The 17298-nt window shown below is 46.4% G+C and overlaps 1 protein-coding gene across 1 annotated transcript in view; it reads left to right on the top strand.

Moving 5' to 3' along the window:
* The window catches only part of ZNF512B (zinc finger protein 512B), a 66138-nt gene that overhangs the window by 29446 nt on the left and 19394 nt on the right, over window positions 1–17298 (top strand). Inside the window, 6 exon segments of the mRNA XM_038369805.2 lie at window positions 1911–2045; window positions 8554–8678; window positions 10098–10190; window positions 11143–11241; window positions 12501–12671; window positions 13827–14018. Of these exon segments, the coding sequence (XP_038225733.1) occupies window positions 1911–2045; window positions 8554–8678; window positions 10098–10190; window positions 11143–11241; window positions 12501–12671; window positions 13827–14018 (815 nt within the window).

Below are 17298 nucleotides of genomic sequence, written 5' to 3'. Positions count from 1 at the left end.
CGCTAGTGTAGACAGGCTCCGAGCACTGGGAGCCGCGCACCGGGCGCTCAGAGTTAATCCCCTCATGGAGGCGGATAACCAGGAGCGCTGGGAGAGCTCTCTCCCGGCGCTCGCACGCGACCGCACTTGCACTTCAAAGTGCTGCCACAGGAGCGCTCCCGCGAGAGCGCTTTGAAGTTTCCAGCGTAGCCATGCCCTGAGGTTATCCCCTCTGACTTGCCACCCAAAAAAGGAGGGATGGGGCAGCACCAGAAGTATGGCTGCATCATACTGCCTCTGATTTAATATTCGCCCCGCAGCTCCACTCCGAGTATGCTCCAGCATCCTCATCTCCTTCCCCATCTCAGATGTCAGCAACTGGTTACAGGATCCCTAGTGCCCTTAACAGCCAGTTGGGGCATGGAGTTCGCTGAACATTTTTGCATCATTTTTGCATGTGCGGTTCCTGCCGTGGCCTGAGCAAATCAGACGTCTGTGCTCACAAATACGTATCTTGTACTCTTACTTGCAAATGCTCAGTTTTCACATGTAACTCCTCCCGTGCGGGCATGTGCAGAAAGAGCATGAAACAGATGCCTAAAAATGCACATGGCTCTTGGGACTCGCATTCTAAAATTCCAGTCTGCGGGAATTGCACCAAAAAGTGATTCTGGGCAAACAGGTCTTGCTGCAACCCATATCTGCCCCTGTTGGCCAGATTTTCAAAAGTGGCCTTTAAAACTGTATCTTCCATTTCTTGCACACACCCAGGTGGGTAACCTTCCTGTTAACTGCCCATACAAGGTGGGGTCGTGCGTGTGCAGAGCAGAGGGGCATCAGACAGAGTTGTTATTATTACTATTTATTTGTTGGTCCGTCGGCTGCTTGCCTGGCACTATACAGTACATAGGGGAAGACACGATCCTGGCCCCTTTCCTCGGTGGATTGTCGCCAGAAAGAATCACCTAAGAAGCGTGTCTTGAGGGACCAGAATGAAAAGAGAGTAATCACTTGTTCCAAGCACGGAACAAGATGTAAAGATGAGGTAGGAGAAAGGACACAAAGGCATGATTAAGCAGGGAAACTGGACTGAGTGCAGTTGGCTCTGTGTGTATATAACTCTGCTAATCCCTTTTCCACCAAGAGCAAATTTGTTTGCCTTTGCAGTCAGACTTGGCAATGCGGCAGCTCACTTAGCAGTGCAGGTGGCAGCAGCCTGGTGTCCCAAAGGGATTTCTGTTCCCACAGGTGCCTGGCACTCAGTCTTACACTAGCCCTCCTCTCTGCTCTCCTATTCCCATGAGTTTCACACCGTCTGACAACACGGCATGTTTAATGAAGTCCCAGGATTCACGATGGCAAATTTTTAAGGCTGTGGGGAGTAAAGGACCCATTTGAGATCCCAGAACTGAGTTATTTCATAGTAGGGACCCTGGATTCCTTTTGCGAGCAGCTCCCCAAAGCTGTACCCTGCACGCGTCTCTTAGCGGAAACAGCCCTTTAATATTCCAGTGTCTCGGAAGCGGATCATCTTTCAAATTCCTCCATCAGGCATCAGGCAGAAATCCCTCCCAGCTTGTTCCCCTCGCCCTCCATCCCTTAGCTGAAGTGATGACCTGTGCGCTGTCTTGGCTTGGAATTTCCCACACTGTAAACTCTTTGGGAACAGGAAAAGTGTCTTGCTTTCTGTTTGCAAAATTCTAGGTGCATGCGTGACTTGGCATATCAGAGTCATGGGTCAAATCCTGCCATTGCTGCTTAGGCAAAACTGCCATGGACTTCAATAGCCATTGTGCCTAAAGGACTGCAGGATTTTTGCCTAATGAATCAGTTAGATAACGTTCACCGGAAGAGCATCCATCAAATCTCTTTATCTTAAGGCCCCGGTTTCATGGTGTATGTCTTTAATAAAGGTTGCTCTATTTCTACAGGCCTGGCAAAAGCAGAGGACAAGGCAAAGGCCCATCGAGCCAAGAAACTGGAGGTGACCAGCAGCACGGATGAGCTGAAAAAGAAGCCGCCAGGAGCCAGTGTGAAAAGGGAGGCCGTCGCGCATTTATCCTCAGGTGAGGCGTGAGGATTCCCCCAGCCTGCTGAGAACTGGATCACTTGGTAGTAACCGCCCAAGAGTGAGGGAGGAGAAACAAAGCCACAGTTTGGTTAATGGAGCTAGGATAATAAGAGACCAAAGTCATTTTGCTGGCGTGAGGAATGACTAGTGGTTAAGAAAAGGTTTCGACACTTGTCTCAGTGCTTGGAGCACTCAGACGTAGCTTATTTTTGAACCTTCCCATCACTATAGACTCGGTTCTCAGCGGGGACTTTGGGGTCTGAGTCACGTTGAGGACCAGATCTCAAGCCGAGGCTGAAGAGTGCTTGGCAGAGCTCAGGAGAGGGTGGCTGAGAAGATTATGTCGCTGTTTCACACACGTGATCCTGGGCTGGTCTCTTTGTTCCAGTTCCCCATGAAAATTTAGAGCAGCCATAGGCTGCTCTGCATTACCCCAGTTGCACATGGCTCTAAGGGGCCATTTTAGCAGCAGGCCATTCAGCAGAGGGGTGAGGTGTCCTTGCCACAACCCCTTTCTCTTGGCATTTTCCCCTGCACCAGCCACAGGGAGGGAGGTGGGATAGGAGGCACTACAGCAGCTCCCAGTGATCCTGCTGCACAGGAGAGATTGCCCAGTGGCCAGTGAAGATGGCATTAGGGCATCTTTGTGCCGGGAAAGCATCACAAAACTTCCCCAAGGCAGCCTAGAATCTGCCCTGTGGCTTCAAGTAATGACACTATAAGCAATGGGAAATGACATAGACCCAAATCTGCCCTTCGTGCATGAAGTCGCTAGCCAAAACTCTCACTGTCTTCAGTGGGACCAGCGTCTGGGCTATCGCTGGGCTTTGTGCACAGTTCTTCCACTACTAACTGAATGAACATACCGACCATTTAAATCTGGATCCTGCGTTTCGGAGTTCTTCCTCAGGCGGCACTTGCTTCGCTGGCAGTCTTGACAGCGAGAGGCATGCAGGAGGCGCAGAATAAACACAGCTGCAGTGCTTTTCACTGATTGCACATGCAAATAAGTGGCTCTCTGAGCTCATCAAATGCAGAGATGTTCAAATAAACAAGCTCAATGGGTCACATGCTGACCATACTTCCCTGGTGTAAAAGCAGAGGTCACCCTATCTGAGTCAACGGAGAGAACTCCAGATTTACATAGTCTGAGATCAGAATCTGGTCTCCTGTGGGGGATTTTTAAAATCTCATATCACACATTTAAATAAACACACATTGGAAACTTGGCATGCAGACAGTAGCTGCCTATGTTTGTGCAGGTGGCCGAGATACTAGTTACAGAGCTTATATGCCCACAGTCGGTTCGGAAGCCTGACGTTGATGTTTATGTTTCATTCCTTCTCTGAGTTTCTCTTAGGGGAGGTTCCAGAGTAGCAGCCGTGTTAGTCTATATTCTCAAAAAGAAAAGGAGTACTTGTGGCACCTTAGAGACTAACAAATTTATTAGAGCGTAAGCTTTCGTGAGCTACAGCTCACTTCATCGGATGCATTTGGTGGAAAAAACAGAGGGGAGATTGATATACACACACAGAAAACATGAAACAATGGGTTTATCATACACACTGTAAGGAGAGTGATCTCTTAAGATAAGCCATCACCAGCAGCAGGGCGGGGAAAGGAGGAAACCTTTCATGGTGACAAGCAAGGTAGGCTATTTCCAGCAGTTAACAAGAACATCTGAGGAACAGTGGGGGGTGGGGTGGGGTGGGGGGGAGAAATAACATGGGGAAATAGTTTTACTTTGTGTAATGACTCATCCATTCCCAGTCTCTATTCAAGCCTAAATTAATTGTATCCAGTTTGCAAATTAATTCCAATTCAGCAGTCTCTCCTTGGAGTCTGGTTTTGAAGCTTTTTTGTTGAAGGATAGCCACCCTCTGGTCTGTAATCGAGTGACCGGAGAGATTGAAGTGTTCTCCAACTGGTTTTTGAATGTTATAATTCTTGACGTCTGATTTGTGTCCATTCATTCTTTTATGTAGAGACTGTCCAGTTTGACCAATGTACATGGTAGAGGGGCATTGCTGTTACATGATGGCATATATCACATTGGTAGATGCGCAGATGAACGAGCCTCTGATAGTGTGGCTGATGTGATTAGGCCCTGTGATGGTATCCCCTGAATAGATATGTGGACAGAGTTGGCAACGGGCTTTGTTGCAAGGATAGGTTCCTGGGTTGGTGGTTCTGTTGTGTGGTGTGTGGTTGCTGGTGAGTATTTGCTTCAGCTTGGGGGGCTGTCTGTAAGCAAGGACTGGCCTGTCTCCCAAGATCTGTGAGAGTGATGGGTCGTCCTTCAGGATAGGTTGTAGATCCTTGATGATGCGTTGGAGAGGTTTTAGTTGGAGGCTGAAGGTGATGGCTAGTGGCGTTCTGTTATTTTCTTTGTTGGGCCTGTCCTGTAGTAGGAAATCTACTAGAGTGGAAATCTGTCAACTTCATGAAAAACTTGTACAGATACAGACAGACATCATCTTCCTCTCCAAATGCAAACAGATGGACATCATACCGAAAGGAATCTGGAAATAGCCTACCTTGCTTGTCACCATGAAAGGTTTTCCTCCTTTCCCCGCCCTGCTGCTGGTGATGGCTTATCTTAAGAGATCACTCTCCTTACAGTGTGTATGATAAACCCATTGTTTCATGTTCTCTGTGTGTGTATATCAATCTCCCCTCTGTTTTTTCCACCAAATGCATCCGATGAAGTGAGCTGTAGCTCATGAAAGCTTATGCTCTATAAAATTGTTAGTCTCTAAGGTGCCACAGTACTCCTTTTCTCTTAGGGGAGATGAGTTGCTGGGGGGGAGGAAGGAGCACTCTCAGCCGCTCTAGGGGCCGTCTATCTAGTGGCCCCAGCTTTCCCCTAATGGCCTGTTAAACTCTATTATACCAAAAAGAAAAGGAGGACTTGTGACAACCTTAGAGACTAACAATTTATTAGAGCATAAGCTTTCGTGAGCTACAGCTCACTTCATCCGTTACTCTGAAACCTGTCTATTATACTATTCAGCCACTAGGTGGCATTGTGTGTAAAATACCTTCTTTAAATGAACCTCAGCCACGCCTGGCAGAACATTAAAGGATCTTATACACACCAGGTGTGATCATCATAAGCAAGCTCTGACGCCAGGCCGTATCTGGTACAAGGGACATGACATGGTATCAGGAGTAACTAAGATCAGAGACAGAGAAACAGAGCAACAAAGATTGCACAGGTTGCAGAAATAGCTTATTTTCGAACCTTCCCATTCACTATAGTCTCAGTTCTCAACATGGACTTTAGAGTCTTAGTGAGCAAGAAAGGTTGCAAGATCTCATCAACATGCCACTCTTCAGTGCTCCCAGAGAGCTTTGATAGGCCTTCCCAGTGGACAGACTGGAAGCAGTGTTTTGCGAGATTTCAAACTGCAAACAAACTCCACAAAGAAACTGGAGATATACAGGTATCTTCTTTAATTTATGCTATGGGGAAGCAGGCAGAGCATATTTTTAAACCCTTTGACTTTACTGAGACAGTCACAAAGATGTCTATGGAAAGGTTTCTGCCTATATTTGACACAGATGTGTTCACCAGAAAATTCAAGAACCAAGGGGAAATGTTGAATGTTTTATAAGAGCTCTGCATACATTGGCTGAAAACTGTAATTTTGAGCATGCAAAACATGAGAATATCAGAGAGAGACTAGTTATTGAGTTAACAGATAAAAACCTTTCACAGCAGCTACAGTTGAAGAGAGATTTAAACTTAGCTACAGCTATTCTGATAGTAAAGCAGTCAGAATTAGTGAAACAACAGAACAAAAGGCACGAGCAGTCCAAAAAAACTGAAACTAGCTTAGAAGCTATGAACAGACACTTGAGAGTTAAAAGTCATTATCATACAACTCCTGAAGGAAGGTGAGAGAACTCCCAGGCTAAGAGGGACAAATTCCAGCCTACATGCACAAGGTGTGGGAAAAGTCATATCCCAGGAGATGATGCATGGCCAGCCAGAGACACATGGTGTAATACATGCACAAAATATGGACAATTATTAAATATTGCGGCTGTTTGCTGCACCGAAGCAGTCGGAGTTGACTCAAATTACAGACAATCAAGAGGCATTGTTTCTGGGATCTGTCACTTGGGATGACACAGAGCCTGCCTGGAAAGTGAAATTGAATATTCATGGCAGAACTATTGACTTTAAAATTGACTCAGGAACTGATGTCACAGTCATCTCAGAAAGGACTTAGAATCATCTTCAGTTCATCCCGGGCCAGAGCTGAAGTCACCTGACTCAGCTCTGAGTAGCCCTACAGGGATTCTGAACTACATGGGCCAGTTCATCACAGAAATAATTTACAAAGACAAAAGCTTTGCATTCGGAGCGTGTGTGATCAAAGGATCAAGGACCAACAACCTTCTCAGCCGAAAGGTGGCAGCCATGATGGGCCTAGTAAGAAAGGTGGAAGTCAGAAGAAATCTATAGAGGATTTGTTGATACTGAACTTTTGAAAGGAGATCCAGTTCAAATCAACGTAAGAGACAATGTGCAGACACCGCTTCCTGAGAGACCTAGGAAGAGATTTGCTGCAGATTTATGCAGATTCAGAGGACATAATTACCTGGTGCTTGTGGACTTTTTCCAGTTATACCAAAATAATGTACTTGAAAGACATAACAGGTTGCAGTGTTATTGAGATACTGAAGTGCACTTTAGTTCACTTCAATATTTGAGAACAACTAATGACGGACAGTGGACCACAGTTCATTGCGGCAGAATTTAAGTAAGTCCAAACAACACATGATTTTGATGCTATTACTAGGAGCCCACATTACCCACAAGCAAATGGAGAGGTGAGAGAGCTGGACAGATAGCCAGGAAAATCCTACAGCAGGGAGATCCATTCTTGCTCTTCTGAGTTCAGATCGACATCGGTAGCGGCTACTGGATATAGTCCAGCACAACTCCTGACAGAAAGATATCACAGAAGTATTCTTCCAGCTTTGGAAAAAAACCTATCTCCAAAGTGGCCAGACATGAAGAGAGTAGCCAAATCAGGTAAAAAAGCTAAAAGAGCTTATGAATACTTCTACACTCAGAGAATGGCCATATCGAGAACCTGGTGACCATGTTCATGTCAAATTGGATGTAGAAAAAGGATGGGCAACTCCAGCTGTCTCAAAGGAAAGCTCGATCATATGTGATCAAGACCAACAGTGAAGAGTTCGACAGAAACGGCTGATGTCTCCAGTTTGCACCTCAAAGAACAACACAGAGCAACACTACAGATGACAGATGCAGAACAAGAAGAAGAATCCAGGATTCCAAACCAACCACACCCAGTCATTGCAACCGATGGACAACCAGATGAACAAGTTGTTACGCTTTTGGGTCGTGTAATTAGAAAACCAGTATGATCCTGCAACACGTAACAGATTGATCTGTACTGAACCACAAAGGTAGCATGATAATGTAACTATGGGAAATGGTAGGCGTGTAGAACTTTAAGGGTGAGAAGGAATGGAATGCTAAACTGTATTGTACTAGTTTCAGAGTAGCAGCCATGTTAGTCTGTGTCCCCAAAAAGAACAGGAGTACTTGTGGCACCTTAGAGACTAACAAATTGTACTGTTCAGCCACTGGGTAGCGCTGTGTGTAAACTACCTTATTTAACCAAGTCTGAGCCATACCTGGCAGAGCATTAAAAGGATCTGATGATGATCACACCTGGTGTGTATACGCAAGCTCTGTTGCCAGTCCACATCTAGGGAACATGATACTGGTCTCCCCCTGTTCATCTCAACCTGAAATGAGTCAGTCAGCTCTTAAACTCCAGGGCTTGCAGTCTTCCTTTGTCTCCCTCTCAGTTTCTTAGAGGCAGCCTGGCACAGGGCTGTTACCTTCAGCTATCCCAGTCCTTTCGGCCTCCCTATCTTTCTCTGTTCTGCTTCCTTTTTAGCTGGGCTTGTTTTCCTTATTGGTCCCAGGTGAGGGTGCATGCCTCCATGATCGACAAGTCTGCAGCTGTGCTGGGCTGTGGTCAGCCTGGTCTCCTCTCCTTTCTGCCGGTGCTCAGTATGGGATTTGTAAACCCCATTGCAATCACATGGCCTAGCAGCCTGACTCTGTGCATGAAACAGAAATATCCTGGTGCATGAATTACCCAAGTGCAGAAACTTCCCAAAAAGACCAGATACTGGAAATATGTATTTTTCCCCATTGCGCACAAAAAATGGGCATGCAAATCAAATTACTCTGTGCAAATGGCTCCATTTGCCCAAGCTGTTGCAATAATTTGAGGTGCAAATTAGGCACCCAACTGCATTTTTGCACCTATAATTTTGGGAATGTGGTCTGCAATTTGGGGTTTTTTCTATGAATGATTTGTTGCATTTGACCATTTCAATGGCTTCCAACCTTTTGAACCTTGATGTTTCTCTTATTCATGAATCCTGGAAATGGCTTTATTTTAGCACCAACAGTTTACCTGTTTTGCCTTTCTTCCCCCCTCTAGCAAACCCAGAGGATCAATGGCAGCGGGAGATCAATGAGAAAGGAGAAGTTGCCTGTCCTACATGTGGCATTATAACCAGGAAAACCATTGTTGGGCTCAAAAAGCACATGGAAGTCTGTCAAAAAGTAGGTGTTTGCAATCAGTGTTCAAATTTAGCTAATTTATTCTGTTGGGAAAGAAATTTGCACACCCTAGAATGAAATTATTGATAATAATAAATACCTACCACTTATATAGCACACTTCATTGGTAGACCTCAGAACGTTTCACAATTGTTAATGGATTTATCCTCATGACACCCCTGAGAGATAAGATGATGCTATTGTCCCCATTGTACAGATGGGGAACTGAAGCACGGAAAAGCTCAGGGACTTGCCCAGGGTCACATACAAAGTCTGTGGAAGGGCAGGGAATTGGACCTGGGGCTCTCAGGTCTTAGGCAGGTGCCCTAACCACTGGGCCATTCTTGCTCTTGTTTATTAATTACTAATTAATTAATCATCTTTAACTGATATTGGTGCTCGCTAAACCTCAACCTGTCTCCAGAGAGCTGACTCAGCGCTTCAAGCTGGCTTCTCCGCCTTCATTTCCAGCTGTTAAATTAATAGATTTTTAAGGCCAGACATGCCCACTGTGATCATCTAATCTGACCTCCTGCATAACAAGGAGTTTCACCATAGGACATTCGCGCACTGAGCCCAATAACTTGTGGTTGTGGTCGTGCACATCTCTCAGAAAAACACCCCGTCTGGATTTAAATTATATTTAAAATAAGGTAAACACACATTCAGTACCTCTATACTAGTACTTTCCCACGTGGGATATTGCGGCCTCCGGAGACCTTTGGCATTGTCAATGGGCGGAGGTGGTCTCTGGATAACGAATGCAAATGTTCTTAATCGCTTTGTAAATTCTGCTTGTCCATCAGCAGGTTAGCAGTTGCAATGCAGAGTAGTTCATTTTCATTGCATTTTTTAACAGGCCACATGGAATGTAGAGTCAGGGGTCATATGGCAGAGTAATAGAATAGCAGGAAACTATTCTGCTGATGAAATCTCGGTGACATTTTCAAACAGTTCTTCAGTTTTGGATAGTCCAGTAGCAGAGGGGAGTGTATCACCTTCCAGGACTCATCATGATTACAGATGTCTGCAGAGTGCAGTCTCTACGAGACCAGTAGATCTACATTCTGTATCCCTCTAATGAGCTGAACTGAGACCCCAGGTCCAAGTGCACCGAAGCCTGGAGGGGGTTGAAAATCCAGGCCTGAAATCAAAATTCTCCAAAGTTTGGGGCATGAGGGTTAGAAATCCATATTTGGTGGTGCATTGGAGAGAGAGGATCAAGCTGCCAGCTCAGACTGGGTCTCAGGGCTGGAGGTTCTGATCTAAGGTTCTGGTTCAGGTCCAGTGCCATTCAGTAGCCTTCAGTATCATCTTATGGGGCCTACATCAAGTGTTCCCTGTTGCGTTGAGGCAGAATGCACGCTTTGGGAAATCAAAAATGAAATGGCCGGCTTGGTGACTCTCCTTTAATCTATTCAGCTGCAGGATGCCTTGAAATGTCAACACTGCAAAAAGCAGTTTAAGTCCAAAGCTGGGCTCAACTATCACACCATGGCTGAGCATGTCAACAAGGTAAGGGCTCCTGGAGCAGGCACTGATCTCCAGCTTTCATTCTCTCTCTCTCTCTCCCTCCCCAGAAGATGCAGGCGAAGAAGAATAAACAAACAATTCTTTTTTTTTTCAAATGGTGAATTTGGTGCTTATGCAAACAAAGGACTGGAAGCACTGGCTTTCCACCATCCCACACACAGCTCCCAACGTGTACCTCAGTCCAGATCTGCAACATGCCCTGTTTTCCCCTGTCCTGAGCACTGTCCATCCTTAACACACAGCGTATATCCACTTATACAGCATGGACACCCACTGGACTCCGCATGTAATAGCATGACCAGAAAAGACTAACATTGGGGAGGCAAATTTTCAAAGTGCCTAAACTCTGCCTCCAAAATAGGGCTTGCAAAACCATGGGAAATGGGTAGTTACTTACAGGAATCACATAATTGGGCATTTAACCTCCCACTGGGCATGAAACAAAGTCTACCTAGGATGTGCAAATGTGGGGTTTGCACCAGAACTTATCTGTGCTCACAAAAGCTGGCCGGCACAAACTTTTTGAGGCCGCTCTTAAAAATCTGGTCCTGTATATTTCTGGGAGACCAGGGCAAGGCATAACCGTATTTTCTGTATGTCCTGAATTTACCAATTCCATCTTGCCTTTTTGTTGTGAATCGGTCTCCGGTGGTCTATTGTAAAAGCAAATTTTTTTACTTATGAGTTGCATATGGATTTTCAAATTAGCCGTTTGCATGTGAACACATGCTCACTGTATGGGCAAATTAAGCAAGCGGTTTCAAGGGCATTGAAACTATGGAAAATCCAGCCCATGATTTTTAACCCGAGACTCTCCTCTAAGAGTTCAGAGAGAGTAATTCCTTGTGAGGGTGAAGTTTGCGACAACACTCAGGGTACAGAGGACACAAGTGAATGGCTGACTCTGTTGCTTCTGTTACTTCCTTATTTCCAGCCTGGTCCCGTGGAAACCACTGGAGTTGGTGAACAGGAAGAGCGGGAAAGGCTGAGGAAAGTGCTAAAGCAGATGGGGAAACTGAAATGCCCCAACGAGGTATAAGAACAATTCCTATTTATCATTCTGCAAAAGGATGAAAGGAATTAAGAGCCCAGATACAGAGGCGGACAGAGACTGTAGCACAAAGTCACTTTGTTTGTAGGTGTTTTAAAATGAATTCACCGCAGCTCGGTTCTCCCTGGGGTGTGTGCACTCTGTGTCAGTTCCTGGCAGGAATGGTAAAGGAAACAGGGAGGTTGAGGAATATTCACAGAAGGGGAATTCCCAACTGGTAAACTCAAGTATCTGCCCCAGAAAGCTGAGTCTCCTCCAATCAGGGAACAGAAATTTAACACACGTGGGCCAGCATGTCCAATCGGATCTAACCCATCCAGTGGGAATTTTGAATACTTCCAACCAACGAACTGTTCTCAAGCAAGCTCCAGGGCAAGAATTATTCACTGAAGTTCTTCAGTGAATAGCTGCAAGTAACATGTACCGTGAGCTATTTGCAGGCACGTTGGGAAGAGGTAAAGGGGCAAAATAATTGGCTGTGAATGGTTTGCCAGGTTGATCCCACATGCAGCAGTTCTTTCCTCCCCAAGATGTACACTTTACACTTTGTCTGTCATACGCGTTTCTGAGAATCCTTGCACCTGGGTCTGAAGTGCTGCAGGTGGCACAAGTCAAGCCCAAATTGGTATCCTCTCTCTATTTCTCCTTGTCTGAGGTTAAATGTAATTTTTTTGAGGATGTTTTGGAATGAAGGTGTCCATTGGGCAGGCCAGGGGCAGGTGCCATTGGCTGCTTTCCATTTAATTGTGTGTGCTCTAAACAAGTGGAGAGCTCGGGTTGCTCTGAACCCAAGTCTCAGAATTGTTGCTTGGGCAGGTTTGGTGGATGGTACAAAATTGTATGGGAGGTGGAGCACGCCAGCTGGCAGAGCTGAGATCTTAGGGACGTAAACTAAGACAGATTCCCCAGAAAGTGAGGAACGTCTGCTCCATTCCCAGGGCAATAAGCAGAATGGGTTTGGGGCACAACATCCTTGCACAAAATGAAGGACGTGATAAGAAACCTCCCAGACTAGTTAGAGAGAGGTTGCGGGGATGGTGCAACTGCCCTGTGGTTCGCAGCACCCACAGGAGTTACATGGGGAAGTCCAGGGTCATTGCTGTGGAAGTGCAGAACAGCGTGGTAGATGGTATTGTTCCTCCTTGAAATGTTGGAGTGATGGTGCTATGATTCTTTCAACCTGTTTGCATGCATGTGCAGTGAATGCACCATCTAACCCTCTCTTGTTCCCATCTCCATAGGGCTGCACAGCCAACTTCTCCAGTCTGATGGGGTACCAGTACCACCAAAAATGGTGTGGGAAGCATCCCTCTGAAGTGGAGAAGCCCATATTCACCTGCCCACATTGCAGGAAGAAGTATAAATCCAAGGCGGGACATGACTACCACGTGCGGTCAGAGCACACTTCTTTGGTGAGACTTAAGAGCAAGGCTGAATGTTAAACCTTGTGTCTCTGTTCACTTAAGCAAATAGTGCGGTAGGTGCAGCAAACCCCCACAGCCCATGTTATGTTCATAGGGCAGCAGGAAACTCTCATTACAATGGGGCCAAACTGTCCCTGACTTCTTTAAACACTATCTTGGAGTTTTTAGACAGATGAGAAAAGTTTCTGAGTGGAACAACCAGGGTCAAATGAAGCCTCAGTTCTCTGTTGTTGTGTACACATGTCTCACCACTCATTTAAATGTTCAGCTGGGTGTGTAATTTGAACGTGAAACTATCCTCTGATAGGGCATGAAACCACCTCATCACAAACCCAAAGAGAGTCCCCACTGGAGGCTATTCTTGTGAGTGACTGCTGCTCAGTGTCAGTAAGGCTGGTAGAACTGACTTCTGAGGGATACATCTATACTGGAGGTGTAACTTCCATCTTAGCTTAACATACACGTGCTATCAGTGAGCAAGCTAGTGTGCAAAAAGTAGAAGTGTGACTGCAGCGGCATGGGTTAGCTAGGGTCCCGGGCAGGATTGTGCTCGCGGTGGCCAGCCCATCCCATCGCCGGCACCAATGTATCTACATGGCCATTTTTTAGCGCGCTGGCTTGATGAGATCCACGTGAGCTAGAAATTACACCTCCAGCTCCAGTGTAGGTGTAGCCTTAGTCAGCGTTTCATACATTTTGTTAAACTCTACTGATGGACAGTCACTTACTGCTGTAACTTGCTCAGACTGAGACATTAATATACGTGGGAACATGGCTAGGGTTAAAAGACCATCTCACAAAATAAGTTAGCCTTCTAGCTCTGTTATGAAGGAAGCTTTACTCCAGTTGGAGGGCCAGATTTGCAGCCTCCAGCCTCTAACTTTGCATGTTTGCGGGGAAGGCCTGGGAAAGGGCTCTTAGCGTTTTGTAAGCCCAAAACTTACCTGTGTGTGACAGATTATTTGCAACCTGCCGTGCAAGTAGCGGTGTGTGCAAAAGCTGGTGTGCAAATACGCAGGCCCTGAAAGCTTCCAAAGGCAAGATCTGAAGTTCCCTCACCAGTGATAAGACTTTCCTTTTCTCATAGGTCTTTCCTCTCACAGCTGTTAGCCATTCTCTTTCCTAACCCTTTCCATATTTCAGCCTCCCGAAGAGCCAGAGGTGAAGCCAGAGGCCACCCCAGTAGAAGATTTTGAAAGGACTCCTAGTGGTAGAATCCGGCGCACATCAGCCCAAGTAGCGGTCTTCCACCTGCAGGAGATAGCTGAGGATGAACTGGCCAAGGACTGGACCAAACGAAGGATGAAGGACGACCTGGTACCTGAAACTAAGCGAGTAAGAACTCCTGATTTTTCCTGCCATTACGCTAGGTGTGAATGGAGAGACTGGGGTGCCACACATCTCTACATGTCAGGGAACCGGTCTGACAGCTGGGGTGGATCATTTCTCCTTTATTAAATGAAATAATAGTGCTGGTGTGTGAGCATCTGGGGAGCCATCGCTCTACGCAGATGCACACTCGCCGAGCCTCGTCTCCCCCTCACCAGCTCCAATCCAAGGCAGGATGCATCTCCATGCTTGGCTGAGAGGAAGTGGGATTGGAGGGAGCTGGCGATTCAGGGTGTGTCTACACAGCATGTTAAAACCGGGCTCTGACTCAGATTTGAGCTCAAGGCCCTTTTCCATCCCCACACACTTCAGTCTGACTTGGATCAGCAAGTACTCAGGACCCAGGCCCTAGGACTCTGCCAGGGGGGTGGGTCAGAGCCCAAGTCCTGCTGTGACTCGCGTCCAAGCCCTGTCATTTTGCAGTGTGGAAGCAGCTCAAGCCGCAGTCGGATGGTCTACGCAGTGCAATATGGACGCGTTGGCATGGCAGCGAGGCCCAGGTCCTGCAACTGTGAGCCCAGGTTTACGATGCAGGACGGACACTCAAGCACGGGCTTGGAAGCACCGAGTCCACAAGCTTGGTTCTTACAGGGTTGTAAACGTACTCTAATAAGGACATGGTGATTGGGGATCAGGTCTTGCAGTTCCATCCTCCTCCTCATTGTGCTGCCAAAGGGCATGAAAGTCTCAGATACGATCCACTTCCTTCCAGTTCTCTTCCCTTGGCCACTGGGAGAAGCTTCTTTCCCAGAATCCTTGAAGACTGAAAGGATTATATATACCCAGCTCTGAGCTAGCGCAGCGCCGCTTGCAGTTTGCATGAAAAACCTGGCCATTTTCATCTCTCAGGACTGAAGCACAGAACCCTCTCGCCGATGACAAGAATTTTTCCCAGGGCTGCAGGATCTGACCGTGCACTGGAGTTCCCGGGCTGCTTTGCGGTACTCCACAAAATTAAAAGTCACATGCAATTAAATCAAACATCCTGTGCCAGATCCCTGGGGATACAATACCTGCGAAAGCTGCCAGATGTCCCTCCCCGGGAGAGACTCTTCCCTCATCCTGAGCCACAGCAGGCAGTTACTCGAATCAAATTGTAAAGCACATTTAAGAACAAAGAGAAGAAAAGGGGCTCTTCGGTCTTTCGGTTTGGTGGCCCAGCAGTCTCAGGGGTACTCAGCACAGCCAGTCCACGTGCCCTTCTGCCAGCGGTGAACCTGCTTCCTGAGTAAAGAGCTAAGCAAGGCAGGTGTCCTTGCAGTTCGACTCTGGCCTTCCTAGCTTGCTTGATGGGCTTGCACGTTTTATCTAACGCTCTTAAATCCATCCCTTTGCAGAAGCATACGCGCCATTCCAGCCCTGTTTTGAGGGCTTAGGTGGGAGTTGTTTAGGCCTGTGCTAGCCCACTGCATGGGTGAATTCTCCCAAAGTGGGCTTCTGCTCTGAAAAGTGTCTCTGAAAATGGTTCGCTCTTGTCATCCTGTTAACAATAGTGCCTCATAAGGTTTTCTTCCTGTTCAGCATTGTGGAGCTGATACAGCGACAGCAGAGTGAGTGGGATTCTGGTCATTATGATTTTGATTACAGTAGCCTCAAGGCCCCTCCGTGCTCTTCACTGTACATATATATAGTGAGACACTCCCTGTCCCAAAGTCCTTATCATCTAAATAGAAAAGATGGACAAACGACAGACAAAAGACGGGGAGAAACAGACACACAGAGCGGTGAAGTGGCCGGACTGAGGAATGTGAGTGACACGGCTGGCAATAAAAGCCTCCTGAATCCAGTGTCCTTTCAGTAGACTCTGCCTGTCTATTCTGGCTCTCATGTTTTCAACAGAATTGTTCAGTAAGTTCTGACTGCAGAATGTATCAGCATTTGCGATGCATAAGCCCCAGCCTGATTCTCAGATCCCAGCCTGCGTGGGCAGAGTGGGCGGTTAGAAGAAAAATCTTCCTTCTCGCTCTCTGAGCAGGTGACATCTGGGCATCGCCGAGAGGCAATGAACAATGCAGCATAATGCCTTTTGTTTTCACAGTCCGTTTTAGAGCCGAGCTGTGCCATAAGCCTGATTGCTAGAACTGGTTGAAATCTTTTGTTGTTGAAAAATTCCATTTTGGGAAAGTAGTTTGACTTCAACTACATTTTTCAACCAAAGAAAAATTTTTGAAACAAACGTTCTGTTTTGTTTCAAATATTTTCACTGAAAACTGAATTTTTTTTTTTGCTGAAATTAAAAATGGATTTTTTTTTTTTGCCAGCTCCATTTCTGACCATTGCTTGAATTAGCTGGCGAAAGAGCCATTCGGCTCGCTGTGAATCACTGCTCACATGTGGGCTTTCACATTCTGTAAGGAGCTTGCTAGCAATCGTTTGTCTCTGCCACCCAGCTGAGTTTCCCTGCTCTCCTTGGATTGCTTTGCTTTGACTCGTGATGATGATGATGATTTGTGTTGCCATAGAACCTTGGAGTCCCAGTCATGGACCAAGACTTCAGTGTGCTAGGTTCTGTACAAACAAATATTAAGAATGGGAGGAACTTGCCCTAGAAATAATGTTCCTTTTTTTTTTAAGACATTTTCATTTGTTTAGATTTTATTAATATTTTTCCCTTGTCTGATTGTAACCAGGGACACGAGTCACAGCCCTCTATTAAGATACCAAACTGATTTTTCAACGAGCCTCGAAGGGGAAAGGGCATTTAGTGGTACATTTAAAGCGATAGTTAGAACCTCCTCCTGTGAAATGCTGAGTATCCCCAGCTCCCTTAGATGTCAGTGGAAAGGGATGGCTCTTAGTGCCACATAGACGGTGCTCAGCCGCTAGCATTATCAGACCCCTTTTCCACAAGAAATGGGTTTGAATCTGGATTGAGGCTTTCCCAGAGTTTGGGGATCAGGAGCCTGGAGGGGGTTCATCATTGCGTCCATGGACCAGCTGTCAAATTCAGATCTGGGTTTGAATTCTGAAGGTGTTCCATTGGGCCCCTCTCCACCATATTCCTGCCAGAGTCCCAGTCCCTCTTTGGTGGTTTTTTGTTTTGTATTTTGGGGTGGGGGGAGTGTGTTTTATTTTATATACAGGGCCCTGGGCCTTTTACCAGGCTGCAGCTCTGTGAAATCCTTTTCTGATTGCTCTGAATTTCAGTCTCTGAGTGATATGATTTCTAAAAGAGATGTCATTCCCAGGAATGCGTGAAGGCTGAGTATTCCCCATAAAGAGGCGT

The sequence above is a fragment of the Dermochelys coriacea genome, chromosome 13 (assembly GCF_009764565.3).
Source record: "Dermochelys coriacea isolate rDerCor1 chromosome 13, rDerCor1.pri.v4, whole genome shotgun sequence".
Classification (NCBI taxonomy): domain Eukaryota; kingdom Metazoa; phylum Chordata; order Testudines; family Dermochelyidae; genus Dermochelys; species Dermochelys coriacea.
Note: the sequence above shows the minus strand (reverse complement) of the source record. Positions and strands in the feature narration are given on the sequence as shown.